The 19,040-nt window shown below is 38.2% G+C and overlaps 1 protein-coding gene across 1 annotated transcript in view; it reads left to right on the top strand.

Annotated features, from left to right (window-relative positions):
• The window catches only part of LOC122356333 (sorbin and SH3 domain-containing protein 1), a 42,455-nt gene extending 23,669 nt beyond the window's left edge, over window positions 1-18,786 (top strand). The window contains 16 exon segments of the mRNA XM_043254900.1: window positions 121-135; window positions 2,289-2,338; window positions 5,028-5,203; window positions 7,121-8,416; window positions 10,178-10,263; window positions 10,674-10,838; window positions 10,969-11,015; window positions 11,139-11,253; window positions 11,339-11,372; window positions 11,375-11,463; window positions 11,995-12,189; window positions 12,376-12,924; window positions 14,171-14,269; window positions 14,763-14,947; window positions 15,891-15,997; window positions 16,137-18,786. Of these exon segments, the coding sequence (XP_043110835.1) occupies window positions 121-135; window positions 2,289-2,338; window positions 5,028-5,203; window positions 7,121-8,416; window positions 10,178-10,263; window positions 10,674-10,838; window positions 10,969-11,015; window positions 11,139-11,253; window positions 11,339-11,372; window positions 11,375-11,463; window positions 11,995-12,189; window positions 12,376-12,924; window positions 14,171-14,269; window positions 14,763-14,947; window positions 15,891-15,997; window positions 16,137-16,204 (3,276 nt within the window). The 3' untranslated portion in view covers window positions 16,205-18,786.
• The last annotated feature ends 254 nt before the right edge of the window (window positions 18,787-19,040 follow it).

The following is a 19,040-nucleotide window of genomic DNA, read 5'->3' on the forward strand; positions in this document are numbered from 1 at the left end:
CTTTCTATTTTCACTGGTGCTGTCAGATACAGTATATGGGGCTTTCTGTATTTTCTAATGCCAGTAACAGTGTTTATGTTATGCTTAATTGCATAATTTCTTATCATCTCATCTCAACAGCTGCATCACACTAAGGTATTGTGCTGGCTGTCACTAGTATTTAGATTAAGATGCGAGCCACTTCAGATAAGGCTTTCATGCATGCTTCCTGTTTGCTTATTCTTCACATCTGTGCCAAGTCCCGTGCGAAAGCCTCTTGGGATGCCGTGCCGGCTATGTTTTAGAGAGAAGAAAAATGGGAAGAAAGAAAAAAAAGGGCCAAAAATACCACAGGCCGCTTTGCACACGTAATAGCGGCTTGTTATGTCACTGGGTGTTCCTCAGGAAACAAAACTTCTAGAACATGACGCTGTATAAATAGAGCGACAAAGCCTGTATTCATTCGCGAAGGTTATTCGTGATCCTCTTTACCCCAGCAACCAATGGGATGAACATGTTGCGGTCAGGAGTTGAACTTTTCTTCTGTCGGTCACAAGAGGGGGTCGTGGGGTGCTGGCACGCATGTGGCATGCCTCTGAAGGGAGAGCGGCAGGCTGGGATTGTGCAATCGTATTTGCAAACACCACTTGTGCTTTTTTCTTTGGAGGTGTGCTGTCACGCTATTTTTACCATCTGTGACGTGCACTTGGGGAAAAGCAACAGAAACAGCAGCCTAAAATTAGACGCCTGCAAACCATTCAAAATGCAAGGGGGGCTATAGGCCGTCCCAGTGAATGGCTCTCTCTGATCTGCCGTCGGGAGTTGCTGCCCGGCGATAACAGCCACTATCCTTATTGGCTTGACGCACACAGTGCTGGGTACATTACTTAGAAATTGTAATCTGTTACAAATTACATGATGGAAATTGTCCGTTAGTAATGGAATAATCCATCACATTACACACTTTAGACAATATAATCAGACAAATTACTTTTAGATTACTTTTAGCTAACTTGTTGATCACATTTGAATAGCATTATTGTGTACCACATATGTTTTCGGTATCACTTTTTGGTAGCACTTTACAATGAGATGTAATTTGTTAATATTACGTAATGTTTTAACTAACATGAACAAACAATGAACAATGCATTTATTACTATATTCATTAATCTTGGTTAACATTAGGTACATTAGGAAAATAGTTTGTGTTAGTTCATAGTGCATTAACTAATCTTAACAAACACAAATTGTGATTTTAATAATGCATTAGTAAATGCTGAAATTAGTTAATAAAAGTTAATAAATGCTGTAGAAGTGTTGTTCGTTCTTAGTTCATGTTAACTAATGTTGTTAACTAATGTGAACTAATGAACTAGTTTTACCATGTTTTTATGTTATCAACAGTTTGAAATGCATTAATTGTCAGTCTCTCAAACTGCGTTTTGTGAAGTTATTTCATGGGTTTTGTGAATTTATCAAAGAAAAAAACCACTATAACTTACCTAAAACTAAAAATATCAATATTTCATTTGTTTACCTGCATGTCTTTTTGACCATTAACCGACATCAGAGAACTGAGAAATATTTCATTTTTAAATCATAATATTTAAAAATGTAATATTTTAGTTTACAATAATATATGAATATTTAATAATTTAATACAAAGTACCTGTAATCTGATTATATGCATTTTAAAATGTAATATAATCTAATTACAAGTACTTAATGTTTGTAATCTGATCATGTAATTGGATTACAAGTAATAAATTGCTACCCAGCACTTGTCCGCTTCGTGAACTTCCTTTAATGTACTATTAATATCGTCCTGTGATTTTTTTGTACAGCATGTTCAATCAGACACTTGTGATATTCAAAATATATATGTGTAGATCTATTTGTGTTTGTCTGCCCATGTAATTTGGCCTGCTTCCCGCACCAGCTGGTTAATTGTCTCTCTGTCTGGCTGGCCAGTAATGAGAGTGACTCAATAGAAGACAAAAGAGAGCCTCGGTGAGAGACAGCAGCTGATTGGTGGAAGCACTGACAGCCCCCTCCCAAAATGGGCGCCCCTGCTAATCCCACCCCCTTGCTCCCAGTCGCTTGTTTTCCCCCCTAACTTGCATGCAGGCCAAAATACTTGCTTACTTCTCCACGCTCGGCTTCGTCCAGAAGACCTAAGAGTTTCAGAGCTTTGGACGCGGCAGACGTTCGCAAGCCTGACTGACTAATGCGCCTTCTCCCTTTCCAGCTGCCAGAGAGTCAAGCCTTTGGAGCTATCAATGACTTCTTTGTTTGGTTTGTTGCAGAGTGCCCCCTCTTTCAGCCCCTTGGACACATCTTCCGACCTACAGCAATAGTAAGTCCATGTTTCTTTTTTCTCCCTCACAAATGTTCCTCTCCACCATTTTCTGACGCCCTTGTTGTAAGTGGGTGTGTTTGTGTGTCTGTCTTGCTCTCCAGCCATCTATTCTCATGCAGAGCTGTCACGGGGCTCTGGAGATTTCTCTCGTTTCCTTTATTCTGTTTCCTGAACGACCATTTGCAATAATGTGTTCGTGTGATGTGTTTTTGCGTGCATGAGTGTGTGCGTTCGTTCGTGGAGGGGGCTCGTTGGAGGAGAGGCATTGGATAGTGTGATGATTCATTTTGTGCTGAAAGTAGTATCTGAAAATAACGCCTGGATGTCTTTTTAAGGGAGATAAGAGACCTTGTACCTCCACCCATTCTGTTAGGAGAAATCCCCTAAATCTTAATGTGCTGTTTGTGAAAGTGAAGTGTCATTTTTTTATTGACATCTTTTCCTGAAATGGGGAATTTACGCGATAACGCCGCGATTTATGCTTATAAATTATGATTTTTAAGATGCCTTTTTAATTTTACATTTAAAAATCGTGTTAATAACAACTTTAATCATTCATTTTAGACACTGTTATCCAAAGCGTACAAAAACAATTAATAACATGAGAAGTGTTAGCAAAGCTTTTAAAATTTTCCAGAATAGTACAAGCTAGAACAGGAAGGGATAAAAATAATAGTGTAAACATTGATTTTTTTTTATTATGATTATTATGATTTATTTTATTTCCTTTCTTTTTCTTCATATTTTATTTCTTTTTTTAATATACAAATGAATGAATGAAGCTTTTGTGGTACTTACGTTTCTCTTAGGAATCTCTGGCACATGGTTTAAGCCAAACAGTCTTCTCTTTGGTGTGTGGATCTTTTTGATGTTTGGAGTTTATTGTTTTATCAAAAGCCACATGGTTCAGTTATAAACCAGGAGGCCAAAACATTAAACTGAAAATATGTTCTCATGACTCGAGGAATGTGTAAAAGACGAACCCTGTGTAAGTGTAACCCTGAGAGAAACATAGTTCTGGTTTATGGCTAACAGATCCTTGAAAAGGAGCCGAACGGCATGAAAATACTTTACTCAGCTTTGCGAACGGTCAGATAAATCTGGTAAGACCATCTCCGCTCCAGCAGCTGCTCAGGTTCCTGAGTTTGGAGCCAGCGGCGTCTGGAATGACGTGTGTTCATCTCACACTTCTCCAGCGGAAAGCATCCTATGCATCCCTGGAGTGATGTCATTCATGGGGACTTTATTATGTGTACAGTATGATGGAAGAATTCATAAAGCTGGAGTCAAAAGAACAGTGTCTTGTTCGCCCACATCATTTTTGTTGAAAATGAACGGGTATTTTATTGTTTCCAACTATGAAAACGTAGGAAAGTATGCTAGGGCCCTTAGGATTTCATTGGCATGTTGAGAGTAGTAACTGTTAATATGATTCTCTTTGAAACAGAGCTGCCTATGTGTAGGACCATTGTCTGTGCATTTAAAATCCTTGTCATGGTTAAGATTCCCTCGCAAATCACTTAGCATGTAGCCTATGTGAGTCTGTTGTGTTAACCCTGCTGAAAAAACAATTTAAGCTCTTTTTTAGACTGTCAGGCTGGTCTGGTCTAGGGTTTTGAGCACTTGTAAGCTGATCAGACTGAGACTAAATAGAACAATTTAAACCAACTTTGACCATTGTGCACTCTCTTGCAGAGAATAGTCTTGTGAATCATAACAAGGCCTTACTAAACTCTAGACAGGCTGCTTTATTACTTTATTGCATATTCAATAAGAAAGCATGATATACTTCAGCTTTTCCTATACCAACATGTAAAAATTATACAGTGTGAACACAGCTCATTATATGGGAAGATTTGACACAAGACAAATGATTAAAGTTCTGCATACCTAAAAATGTCTGTACATTTTCCTTTTGGTTTTATATGACTAACTGCTACATATGGAAAGTTTCAAGTATGTTTTTTAAAGGATGCCACACAGGCCTCTGAGGAATGTTGTGATAAGGGCCAGAGCAGCTGGTGCTGTCTCATCTATATCAAAGAGCAAACACAAGCTGGCTAAAAACTTCTCAGAATATTTTAAATAGTTTGGCCTACATTACAAGTAAAATTAATATTTATTTAAAATTCAGTTTTGTTTATTTCTTCTTTATTTTGTTTTGTAAAGTAATTACGACAAATAATAATAATAATAATAATAAAAAAATATATATATATATGTATATATATATATGTAAATATATAGAAGATATCTATCTATCTATCTATCTATATATATATATATATATATATATATATATATATATATATATATATAGATATATATAGATATAGATATATATATATATATAGATAGATAGATAGATAGAAAGTGTTTTTATACTTGTTTTCTCAAAGTATAAGCAGGTTTAGAAAATGTATTTTATTTTATTGCTACAATAAATCTTCTAAGCAGTGTTCAAACATAATCCATGGCAAAATACTTTTTTGATATTTTATAGGTTATTATTCTGTCTTTAGTATATGTTTTCAACAGTTTTCCTATTTCCTATTTCTGTTTTATATATCTGCTTTTAATAACAAGCATTTTTTTAATATAAAGTAAATGTGGCACCAGCATTCTGTTCTATTGAGACATGTCACGTGAAGATGATCATATCTCTCGTATCTCTATTTGTACCCAGCTCAGCCTGTAAAGCAGGCAACGGTGAAGTGGAGAAGAAGGACAGCTTGTCTGCCGGTGGGCAGGCAGCTCCAGAATGTGATCGGCACATTTACAAGAGTGTCCTGGAGGGCGGCGACATCCCACTGCAGGGCCTGAGAGCGCTTAACAAGCGCCACCCTAGCACTTCTTCTAAAGGTAGGCTTCCAGGCCGCTTTACTATACATTTATTGACATTCAAATGTCATACAGGTTTGAAATTAATAAAATTTTTGATTAAAGGATTTATAATCAAAATCACGCTGTGCTGCTGTAAAGGCCGATCCATTTGTTGCCCCTATTCATCAGCATTTTCCACATTCCTTCCTTCACAATACCACACAAATAACACAGCTCATTTGTCTTTCTGTGTTTTCTTAAAGCTGGCCATTTTTCACAGTTGAAACATAACAGATGTCCAGTTTGACCTTTAGTCATTCTCTCCACACCGTTCTGTTGGACAGAATGAGCTCATGAGGTTCGGCTCAGATGGGTGCTTTAGAAGTGGGCCATAGTGTGGACAGAGAGGAAAGGGGATGGACTTGGAGATTAATAGGCGGATTTGATGGTAGAGACCCCCCCCCGCTGAGGAGATAAACATGCAGCATGTTCAGGGGTGGTCAGGTATGAGGGGTCAGCTGTCAGGGAGGTTGGAATGCTAGCGCATTTGACACGGAGGATGGGCCGCTCTGGGCGGCAGGGGACAAAAAGGGTTGAAGATGATGACTGTATCTGTTAATAGTTAACATGACCCACATGTTTAGGCAAAGGCTTTGTTGATCAGTGTGTGAAAACCTTTTATGAACTTATGTTTCTGTCTGCTTTGAATCACTAAGACAAAATGTTTTGAATACAGAACATACAATACAGTCTTGCTGATGAGTCAAAGAATTACTTTTCTAATTCATAATTTGAGCTGTGGTGTTGTAGGTTGATATAGGTTTCAATCAGGCTTGCACTGTTTCCCTGTTTCCCCCTACTATTAATTCCTCTCTTTTCCTGCCTCATTTTTGGCAATGTACTGTAAATATCTGTTAACATTGTGATTTAAATTCCTGTGGAGAGCAGTTAAGGTTTCTTTGGTGAGAAATCCCAAGACTTGTGGAGCACTCAAGTAGTGCTTGCATGAGTTTATGGCCACATTGGGAGTAAGTGTCTGTCTTGGTGCGGTTTGGGGAGCCTGTGATAGGTCAAGGAGAAAATCATATTGGCACATTTGGACAAACCTTGACAAGAGGAAACAAATAATGCATTTGGTTGGACTGAGGAACTTACTGGATGTCAGAAAAGAAGTAATGTAAATGCTAAATAAGCCAGGCAACCTGGCTTTGTGTATATTGCCTCTAAAAGTTTTTAAAAATAAAAGAGGTATTGAGCATGCTAGAAGTGACATGCATGCTACAGGTGATGTTGGAGTTGGCAGTTTTGTGGTAATTCATTGGCAATAATAGATTAACAGAAATAATTATGTTATATATATATATATATATATATATATATATATATATATATATATATATATATATATATATTAACTGTTAAATTATGAAACTAGCCTTTTAATACAATATTTCGTATCCATTCTAATTAGTCATGGACATGTTTTTTATAAGTACTTGATGTACTGCCGTGATCCATCATGCAGTAACCTGTCAAGAAAATTTTATGGATTCAGAGTTTGGAAAAATCACATATGGATCCCATTATCCAATTGTGACGGTATCACTTTTGTTTATCAGGATGTCCTACCGTATGCTAGCTTAGGGTGTAAGTTAGAGCTAGGGGTTAGTATTTGTTTTAGTGTTGTGTAGATAGTCAGTCCTGTGATTGACATGATTATTAAAATCTTTTTCTTTTTTGTAGTTGGTTAAATTATCCTCAGTTTTTACATAATTAAATTCAGAGTAGAACCTTTTTGAATGCTCTACAGACAATCATATTTGTTTTGAACATTTATTTAGAAATTGATGTGAAATTTCTTTCATTATTTGCCAGTTGTGTGGTACTATTGTGTCTCTGCTTGTTATGAGTGTAATCTAATTCACTGTTTGTTCTGTTACCCTGCATGCCTGCCAGTGGATTATAAAGGTGGGAATGGCTGTATGATTTCACCCTGCTCTTCTGTAAATACTCACTCAGTTCTTGCCACTAATGCACTAGCTTCTCAGTATAAGACTAAAAAGTCCTTGTCTGCTGCCAAAGCCTGCATCCCTCAAATACTTCCCTCAAAGTTTAAACCCAAGCTATCGCCATCTATCGATGAAAGCCTGGAAAGACGGATCGAGCCGACACAACAGCGGCCCAAAGCTCACAGCTGCGAGGATCTGCGTCACGAGGCTTGTGGCCCACGAGATGAAGATACGCCAGATGCCGATCACAGGTTAAATTCAGCTTGCAAGGGCAACCTGCAAAAAAATGGACCTGTTGTGAGATCTGTGAGGAGCACATCCGAGTTCTCCGCACTATATCGGAACATGCACAACATTCAGAGGCCGAGCTCCGTGGGCTCCAGCCCCCATGGTAGTGTCCGTTGCCTGGCTTCCTTTTTTGAGAAGCCGGGGGATGACATTACCTTGGAGAGGACTGAGATCGTCCCCCGGGATGCTGTCACGTTTCGGGTGATGGAGTTTGAGCGTATTATTCAGCGTTCGAACTCTGCGCCCACTCGCTCCGCCTCCATGCCCATACTCCCTAGTAACCCAAGTCCTCCCCACAGCCCTGCACCGACCTGCTTCCTCCAGTCTGCTCTGTCAGCTGAGACCCTTGTCATGCCAGGGCCTGAGGACTGTCCAGTCAGGATTACAGAGGCCCAGACCCCCAGAGAGGAAGCTTGTTTATCCGAGCAGTACCCAAACACCACAAGAACTGACTTGCCTTTGGATCTAAATGAACCGGAAGAGAAAAACAGTTGCAGTCATGATCCTGCCAAAGAGACACCCACAGAACACACAGGTCACCATCACCACGATCACTTTCCCTTCCACACCAAACAAAGCAAGTGTAAAGGCACCTGCCCGGCTTCCTATACACGTTTCACCACAATCCTCAGGCACGAGCGCCAACAAGCCAACACCCAGCAGGAGAAGAAATGCACTCCTCCCAGGAACTTGCTTCTGATGGGACCAGCACCTTTCTCTTTACGCAGGTCCCTACACAGTCAACAGGCCAAAAAGACTTGCGCTCTCTCTGCCATGAAGCCTGTGACCGGAGATGTCATCTCGGCCAAGCTGAAGCCTTTGATTCCCCAGCGCCTGTCCTCTTTGGAGGTGCTGGAGAGGCTCAGTAATGGAGACAGCTCTCCCTGTGAGGGGTGCAACTCAGATGACCTCATGGATGTGGAGGGCTCAGAAGCCAGTAAAGATCACTCTGAAGGTGGCTATATTGAGAGTGTCATGAGTGTCAGATTGTCCACACTCATGTCCGGGCATGACAATGTCTGTGATCACTCATCTTCCTCCAGCCTTTCTTTCTCCTGTCTGCTATCACCGAGTGACTTTACTTTATCCATTACTGCCGTGTGCCGACTTTGTGTGGTTTGTGATCAGATTGGCATATTATACATTTCTTTTGTGTAGTGTAAATGTGTGTCATTTCACTTTTTTTTATTCTCAGACTTCTACTTTTTTCATGACCTTTTTAACATATTACCCAGAATTAGCAACAAACCAAAACAAGACTTAAAAAAGATCCTCCAAAAGTCTCCAAATGTACAACCCAAGAGAAGACTTTTTTTTTAGCTGCCTTGTTTCCAGAACTGTTTTTTAAAGGGATTTTTTCAAAACATTGTTTAATAAAGTTTAAGCTATTTTTTTCAACAAAAATGTACTGTAAATTCAGTCAAAATGTCAAGACTGTACTTAAGTTGTTTTGTGAGGGAATGATCTATGCATCCCATAACACATTGAAAATATCTTATCAAATCATAAACCGTAGTATGATATAAAACCTTTACTTATAGTCATAGATTTAACACTTTACAATAAGGTTCATTAGTTAACATTATTCAACTACTTTAGGTAATATTATTAGTTAAGAATTAACAATACTTCTACAACATTAATAAATCTTCAGTAATGCTATTTAAAACATAGTTTGAAATAACATGAACTATTAATGTACACCTTTTTTATTAAATTACATCGACAAAAATGAATAAATACTGCAATAAATGTATTGTTCATTGTTTGTTCATGTTAGTTAATACATTGATTAATGTTAACAAATGACACCTTATTGTTTTAAATTATTTTTTAAACTGTGTAAAATGACTGCTTAGTCAGATTACAGTGATAGAATCTGCATCAGTGTCTGTATGCCCATCATTTTTAGAAGTTACAGAATACTTATGTGTCTTAATATGATCTATTATCATGTGTTACTGCATACCAGAGGTTCTGCTTTCATCCGTCCACAGAGCAATGCTAAGAGTTGGAAACTGAGAGTAATTTTGGCACGGATTCACCCACTTGTCATTTAGCTTCTTGTCAGCTTGAGAAAATACTCAGGCCTCCCATGTTATTCATGATGCAGTATGTACATTAAACAACAGTTTAACAGTGTTCCATCTTACCGCAAAGCCTTGTTTTTACAGCTTCATAGATTTGATCTTAAATAAAGAATTGTATTATTGTACAAAATAGTGCAACCTTAGCATGAGTCTGTTTACACTATTTAAGGGTCTGGACAAGTTTATTTTTTACTTGTTTATAATTACATGTTTGTGTCTTCAGTTTTTTTATCAAGGTCTGAATGTTGTGTATTTTTACCATACTTTTTTTTTTGCATGCTTCCTGTTAATTTGACAGACCATGGCTTATGCTTATCCTGCAGATCTCAAAACACATACAATAATAAACAATTGTAATTGTAAAATGCAAGATGTGTAAGCCATTGTATGGTCATGTTATTTACATTATGTATTTTATTTACCTTCTTTTGTTGTATTTGTGTTCTCTCCAGAGTGTCAATATCATCTCCATTGACTCTTTCAAAACTCTGTATAAATGGGCATTTCAGATATATGAAGTGTTGTGCAATGCTTGAGTCAAGAATCATGGCACTTACTCTTTTTGTGTGTATGTGTAAATTTGCTCATCCTGGCAACAGAAAGTGACTCCTGTGTTTTTCCAACAGAATCTGATTCCTCACATCCATTAAGCCAAGGAGATCATGGAGAAAACTCAGACGAGGCAGTCCGGAAACGTTATGGAGATAAAGAGGTGCCATTTGTTTTGACGTTATCTTTCCACCACAAACAAATCCTTTTTTTTTTCAGTATGTTTATGTTTTTTTCCAATATGTAAACATCCTTAAAACAAGATCATTTTAGTTTGCAAAAAGAACATAGATAAAATTAATTGCTCTCAAAGAGTATATCTTGAAATTAAGCAGAATTGCCATATCAATCATAAAACAGTAAGAAAAAAGCCCTAAAAGCCCTCTTATTTTAAGAGTGTATTGAGGGTGACATTTTTATTTTTTAATAAATTATAAAGATTGATTATGAAGATTTTTTTTCTCTTTTGTTAATTTTACATTCAGGGTTTAAAAAATATTTTGCTGCTACAATGTGGTCAATCTATAATAGGCATAAAATCTTTGTGAATTAAATGCCTGTTTCTTTTTAAAGAAAATTCTGGAGGAGCAGAGACGGTTAAAGCGAGAGCAGGAAGAGGCAGATACAGCTGCTCGGAGACATGCTGGGCTGGTTGTGACTCATCAACAGTTCATTACTAATGACCGCTTCGGCGACCTGCTGGTTATTAATGAGAAAGAGAAGAGAAAAGCCATAGAGGTGACATATCTTCTGTTTTATACTTTAAAGGATATTGTTTGATGCTTCCTGTCGTTCTGTGTAACAGAGAGAGTTGCTGTACTGCATGCAGTACTGTGAAATAATTCTAGTGGTCTGTTGTTGTCTGCAGAGGACTCCTGCTTTGGCTCGATTTGACTTCAGAGCAGAAAGTTTAAAGTAAGTGTCTCACAGTTCAGATCTAAGGATGTTAATAGGACAGTTAGGTGTTAGTTAACAACAGCATGTCAAATTTAGAATGCTACATAACAAATCTAACCACATTTTACTTTCTTTTATCAGGGAACTACCATTTCAAAAGGGAGATATTGTATACATCTACAGGCAGGTTGATCAGAACTGGTTTGAGGGAGAGCATCATGGTAGAGTCGGGATTTTTCCACGTAGCTACGTTGAGGTACATTAGAAAAATGTATTCTGTTTTTTATTTATAGTGCTTTTGAGTGTGCAGTAACGTCTTGTCTGTTATGCTGTTTCTCCAGATCTTGCCCCCTACAGAAAAGGCTCAGCCAAAAAGAGTGCTCCGGTCCAGGTGTTGGAGTATGGAGAGGCTATTGCTCGATTCAATTTTACTGGTGACACCGCTGTTGAAATGTCTTTCAGAAAGGTATTGTTTCAGCAATTAAAAAAAAAGGTTATTGTTCAGTCTAGGAGTAGACAACTTTAACCAGATGTAGTGTACCACAACTGAAATGAAAGCAACGAGAACTAGAGAGATTGTTATTATATGTACATGCTTAGTTTAGAAAAAAACCTCTTGGAGTAATCCTTCAACATCATGCATTTTATTATTAACATTTACCGAGCTGAATGTGGAGCTAAACACACTTAAAGTGGGATGAAACAAGCTGAGCAGAAAGCTTTCAGAAACATTAAAATAAATGAAGATAATTTTACATTTTTACAAAAACAGTTTTTTATACTGTAAATTAAGCAAGAAGAAAGTCAATCATTTTGACCCATACAGTGTATTGTTGGCTACAAATATGCCCATGTGACATATTACTTGTTTTGTGCTCCAGGGCCACATATAAATATAATATAAATAACAATAAATAAATACATGATAAATAAATGAGTGCGTGTTGTTTGTGTCATGTCTGCAGGAACTCATTCAAAATCTTTTGTCTGCCTGTAGGGGGAGCGTATCACGCTGATACGCAGAGTAGATGAGAACTGGTATGAAGGCAAAATTTCTGGCACTAACCGGCAGGGCATCTTCCCAGTCACCTACATAGAGGTGCACAAGAGACCCCGAGTGAAAAATGGAGTGGACTACCCTGATCCCCCTATCAGCCAGTCACCTCACCGGAGCACTAATGCCTCTCCACAGGTAGGACCTGACAAAAGTCGTGGCCCTTGGATCAATTTCTTGATCACTGTTTTCATTTTCCCATTTGTTTTTGTTTATTCATTATCTCGTATAGTTGTTCTCAGTTTTTCACCTGTCCGTTTCCTCCTTCCTCTTTTTATTGTTTCCTCTCATATCTCCTGACACCCGGCCTTGCCCTCCCAAAAGCCCATTCGTAATCGGCTGACCACCTCCCCTCTCCCTCTGCCGCGGTCTCCCCGCCGCTCGATCTCCCCCGAAGTCCACGCCATCTCTAACGAGTGGATTTCGCTCACTGTGGGTGGAGTCAGCAGCAGCCCCCCGGCTGCACCCACCCCACCCCTCCCTCCTCTGCCAAGCACTTCCTACCGCTTGGGCGAATATCTGCCCCCTTCCATGTCCGCCAGTCCCATGCCTCCCATCAGCAACAGCCCCTACTGCGTTTCCCCCATGGCTTCTCCCTCCACATCTCCTTTACCCCCGCCCTATCCTCCCCGGCCCTGCTCGGCCACCCCGTTTCTCACCTTCACTCCACCTCAAGGTGAGGACTTCCTTCTTTCTCCACCCTCTCCCCGCCTGTCCCGCAGCCTGAGTCCCTGTGGGGGTGCTGGGCTTGAGGGTTGGCTCAGTGGGGGCAACAGGCTGGATCAGGATTTTCAGGAAGGGGATGGGGCTGAAATAGACAGGGCTGGCAGCCTCCGCAGGGCTCCTTACAGCAGGAACAATAGTCCAGCAGAGGTATCTTCTGCATGGTGTGGTGTGTTTGTTAAAGGTGCCTATAACATGGTGCCTAAGCTCAAGGGAGATCTCTGTTTACATCGGCATGAGTTGTAGATCTAACAGGCTGAAATAGGAACTTATTTCTGACCCTTCTGGTTGCGTTAGTGAGTTTCAATCACACGTTTGAGGCTTCCACGCTATTGAGAGAAACACAAATGAATAGGATTTGCAGCATGTACCTCTAACATGACTAGCATGAAGCTTGTATGTTGATATTTTTTGTCTACGTTATATTATGAAATCATGCATGTCTATACAAATCTATAGAGTTTACACAGTGAAATGAAACCCCTAAATCTAATGAGAGATTGAAAATTTAGATTGGGAAAACAATTGTCAGATGAGTGAAAGGATTCAATTCTTTGAAAATAACAAATAATATTTGATTTCTGAAGGCGCTTAATGTATTTGCCTCTTTAATTATGTATTTGAGGCTGGCAAATGTTGATATATGTGATGAATTTGCGATTGATTTGATTAAGAATATAATGCAATTAATAAGACAGCCTGGATTTGGTTGGTTCATTCTGTGTAATCGTTTGAATAACTCTTGTATTTTGTATTTGCATTCAAATGGCATTCAAATATAAAATGGCAAATATGTATGAGGTTAGAAATGTTTAACTCATTGCTATACAGTTTGAGGTCAGTATGATTTTTAAAATATATTTTTTTTATTAATCAAGGAGGCATTAAATTGATTTAAGTTGACAAACTCTTACAAAAGATTTATATTTTAAATAAATAAAATATTCCATGCCATCAAAGGAATGAATTACATTTTAAAAGGTAAAAGAAATAGTTATATTAAAGTGAATTAAAATGCAGTCTTGGTGAGCATAATAGACAATAAAAAGTCTTACTGACTACTAAGCTGCATACATTACAAATATAAGCTATCCTAAGGACTATTTCCACTAGAGGGAGCATCCCAGCATGATGTCACGCTGTGTGATTGAAGGTTCATAAGAAATGTGGCGACTGCTACTAACTCAGTCTTATTCCAATCATTTATCTGTTTGATGTGCTGTAAGGTTTTACTGCAGTCCTCAGATAATAATGGACTGATCAAGTGACAACCATACTGCTGTTGGAGCAAATTACAAACCTCACGGATTAACATAAATCGTTGTGCGCAGACGTATGTGATATATGTCTAAAAACAGGCAGATAATTGAATTCACGTTCTTTTTTCCCCCCACAGCCATTAAGAAATGATGTAGAATATTACGGGCGATCTTCAAGAAGTCCTGTCATGCTGTTTGACATTCAAGACAACAACATGAATGCCAATTCATTCACGGTAAATTAACTTTTGTGTAGTCACAATTACTCTTAAATGCACACACCGCTCCGTGCTTATTTCTTGATGTCATCTATATTGATTGAATATGAACGATGAATAAGAGCTATTTCATATTCTGTATCGATTGCTCCTTATGATACACATCACAGTCAATCACAAGGCTCATCTCAGTGTTTAATTTGATGTGATATCTAATCCTTAAACTCACCCATGTAATGCATGACAAATCTCCGTACCCTGCAAGTAAGCCTGTCCTATATGATCCTTCCACATGCACTCACTCTGTTTGTCTTACTCTTCCATGCTTATCCTCTGGACACTACCATCCTTTCCGGCTTTCCTGGTATTAATGGACATTCCCTTCTTTCTGCCCTGTTACTATCTTCTCTAACCACACCGCCCCATCCTCAAATTCAATTTTCCATCTGAATGACTGACCCCACTTCCTGGTTTGTGGCCACCTCTCGGGCCGACCCTCTTCCACCAATAGGAGGCAGTGTGTAATGAGATCATGAATATTGCAGAGACCTCAGTGAGGTACTGCAGCACTTTGTCACGCCCTATAGACTCCGCCCACCGACTCCTGCCTCCTCCCAGTAAACACTCTCTCATCATTTCCCAGCAACCCCTGTCCCAGAGCAGCAGTCCTGAGCCTGGACGCATGAGCTGTGGGATGTGAGTATGATCTGCCTCGCTGTGTTTCTCTGTCCACGCACCTCTAGTTTTCACTGACCTGCAATTTAAAAATGTCGGACATCCCTTAGGAATTTTCAACAACGATGTTAAAAGTTATTTTCGGAAGTTTTGAAATATGTTAAATGCTAAATATGAAAATGTTATTCTTTAAGTGAAGAGAAAGTGTTTTTTTTTTTATAATAGTAGCATTTCAAAGAATAATTTTCAATAAAAACTGAAGTCAAATTTAAGAGGTAAAGTTAAAGTATATACAATAACGTGCAAAAGTTTGAGTTTCACTTAAAAAAAAGATATCTACGTACAGAGGAAAAAATTTTGTGTTTACTTGCAAAACATTTGCATTCTATTGCAAAACAAAAAAGAACTGCACTGAAACATAATATTTATTATCGCCTCTTATTATTTCCATTTCAAAAGTTTTACAGACAAACTCAAAATTTAGCAATGGAACGCAAAAGTTCTGCAAAAAAACGCAAAAGCATTGAAATATACTTTTCCTCCCAGCTCACTGTTTAACCATCACCATGTCCCTGCAACTGTTTTTTAAAAAAAGTGTTTTCTAAGTGAATTTAACTCATCATTCCTCGGAAATCATTTTCATATGCTGATTTGTTTCTCAATAAACATTTATTATTATTATTTATTAGTGTTCAAAACATGAAAACCATGAAACATTTTTCTGAATCGTTAATGATGAAACGTTTATTTTTTTATTTAGCCTTATTTTATGTACCCTACATGTTTATTTTCGTACTATTACATGCGGCCGTGGAGGGTGTCAAATGTTTATGAAGTGTGCAGTGTGACATTATAAAACCAACTGTGTCAGACAGATTTAATTTAAGCCACTCAACTTTATTTCTTTTTAAACTAAACAAGGCTTTGTGCTCTAGTCCTAATGCTGTGTTGTGTTCTGCTGTAGATTTCAGGCTCTGTATAATTACATGCCTCAGAATGATGACGAGTTGGAGCTGCAGGAAGGAGACCTGGTCAGTGTCATGGAGAAATGTGATGATGGCTGGTTTGTGGGTATGTCTCGTTGATTATTGTATTGATTCTCCATTACATCATCTCTGTCATACTGTATCATAGAGCTCTGTTCTGGAGTCGAATGTTTTCCTTGTATTCGTACCCGGTCTCTTATGTACGGATTGTGTTTTCTTTGCAGGTACATCCAAGAGGACAAAACAGTTTGGCACTTTCCCAGGAAATTATGTAAAAGCTGTTAATTTGTGACACGATGCTTTGAAAGAAGTGACGGTTTGTATGCAGCGATTCTAACACTATGCTTAAGCAGCCCGATGCTTTTGGGACACTCTACCTGTTGACGTCAAATGAAGACTTTTTGTCCCCTGCAAAATTCGGTCTTTCCCAGATGAATGTCCAGGTATGTGATCAATAAGGTGTGCGGCATGTCAGAGAAGAACATGCGGTTCAACTGTACTACAGTGGCAGCATTTGTTGAAGGATTTAGAAGAATACGTTGTTTTTGCTTTTTTTTTTTTTTTTGAAATGCTCAGACTCCGCTAAAAAGCCATTAATATGAAGTATATATCAGACTTGGAAAAGGTGTATAAGTTTACAGCTGCGAATTGTACTGAAGTACAACTTCATCACATACCTGACATTACTGAAAATGCGTGAAATTCTACGATTTATTTTTGCTATAAAAGTTTGATGGGCTTTGAGAGTGACCGTGAGGGATGACAGTGTATCGAAAGCACCCGAAGGTGTCCGTATTAAGGGTCGCAGGTCAGGCAAGCTGTGAAAGGATCATAGTTAGGTTTAGCCATTTTGAAAAGTGTTTAAATTACAATTTACACTCCCACTGTGTAAAAATTGCGTATTTGTGGAGCTTTTTTTTTTTATCATCATACTTTCATAAAGAGTATGATGTAAATTTCTTGTCCGATGAGGGCTCAAAGGATGAGACGACAACATTAGTATTTGCGAATTCAAGCAAAGCTATTTGTAGACATCAAAATGATGTAAATCAGTGTTGGTCATGTTAAGGAGGACAACGTCACAGCACTTACTGTACTCTCAGATTATACTGACATGCAAAATTACGGTAACGCTTTACAGTAAGCTCTGATTTGTTAACATTCGGATGAGAAAAGAGTACGGGTGCAACTGTGTGCTCTCAACGTAGAGAAAAGTGCTATATAAATGTGACTAATTATTATTATTATTATTTATTTTAATGAATTAGTTAACGTGAACTAACTATGTGCAGCTATTGTTAACAAATAAAACCTTACTGTAAAATGTTACCAAATTTCTCTTCGTAAAATTACGATGGAGTGACCGACTCTATAAACTCCAGATCTGATAAGCTTTTTAATTGGTAACAAAAACAATCAAGCTTTAAGCGTTATGTAATACAGTGAGGCGAAGGGCTACAACTAAACCCCCACTAAACACATGCTTTGCCTCAAAACATGCTATTTATTTGCCTGAGTAGTGCACATTCTGCTCTTCCAGTCATCCATTTTTTGAAATGGTTGTTCTGAAGAGCGCGTTACGAGTCTGAGGCACAGTATTTACCTCTCATAACAAGCCTTGATAACATCTTAACCCAGGTACCATTTGACAGCGACATTTACATAGTGTTATGACTGCTAATATGGTTGCATGTTGGGAAACGATTATCCGTATAAGATTGCTGTACCTCATTTTCAAAGTGCCATTCACAGTAGAGGATGCTACACGTGGACCGTTGCGTTCATTTAGTTAGGCAGTCTCCATTAATTAGCTTGTGGTCTTCCTTAACTGAATGTAGTTCACATCTACTCCAGGTTGCGGATTTGCTTTTGCTTCCTTTTTAAGAAGTAGAAGCGCAAATCTGAAGATATACGTGTTTGGATTTCTTCTTCAGATGAAGTTGTGTGTTTTTGAATCTCCCCTTTAGTTTTATAAGGTCCATTCCGTACAACGCCAGAGAACGTGCTGCTAGAGAGCACGAGGGTCTTCTGGGACCCTTTTCGCTTACCAGCCTTCCGTCCCGATTCAAAACCAGGATTAGGAAAAGATCATCTGGACAGAAATCGACATCTAGATTATATATTTTTCCTTTTTTTTAAACCAGTGGTCGTTGCTAAAACTTTTGTCAGGAAGAAATCACGCAGAAGATCAACAAGGAATTCACAAGCGTGCGTGATCTCTGTCGAGTGTGATGTTTTGGCCTTTTCGAACCGTTCTAAGATAGCGTAGCATATCTGAATGTAGTGCTCTGAGAAGCTTTTAACTTGGATTAGTTGAAATTCACAGTTTTCCTATTCTGTCAGAGTTGTAAATATGTAAAGTAAACATGAATGAAAGTGATGGAAGTTACAGCAACCTCTATGAATATTACAGTTTATATTAAATGAAGAATATTAGGAAAGCACAGAGATTTGCGTAACACAGGCCGTCTCATACGACTGAACGAGTGATTCTGACACTGTGTTGGGATTGAAATGCCTTTCTGTCTCATGGCTTCATTGAACTGTGCCTCGTTTTGTTTTATTATTATTTTTTTTTTGCCTTGAGGTAAACGCATTACTTTATAAGGACTTTTAAAAGTACGTTTTGCTGTGTCACAGGACACGGTTACTGAGTTTGTTACCGCAATCACATGAGTTGCTCAAAAGTGTGAGATGACACCTGAGATGTTTAATGTATAATTATTACTTTGTGGTCTGTACGCAGAAGCGAATTTTGCATTTTTTGTTTGTTTTTGTTTATTTGCAGTGCTGTTAATTACAATGAATTTAAAACACTATTTACTGCTGTGATTGCCTCATTATGCAATATTTAATAAACAATATTACAGCTTTCGACTGACTATGTTTGTTGTCGTGACGTGCACGGCCTGTGCAAATGCTATATTCGATATGATCAATATAATATCAGTTTAAACCCTGTATCTTCTCCTAAGTAAATCAAGTAGCCTCATATTTTTGAACTAAGGACTGTATTTTGTGTGAGTTGAAATTCTCTGTCAAAATTACAGTGGGTCACTTACAGTCCCAAAACAGACTTCTATGGCGTGCCTGAATAAAAAGCACTTGGGGTATTATAAGTCCAGTAT

This window comes from Puntigrus tetrazona, chromosome 13, assembly GCF_018831695.1.
Source record: "Puntigrus tetrazona isolate hp1 chromosome 13, ASM1883169v1, whole genome shotgun sequence".
NCBI classification, from domain to species: Eukaryota; Metazoa; Chordata; class Actinopteri; order Cypriniformes; family Cyprinidae; genus Puntigrus; species Puntigrus tetrazona.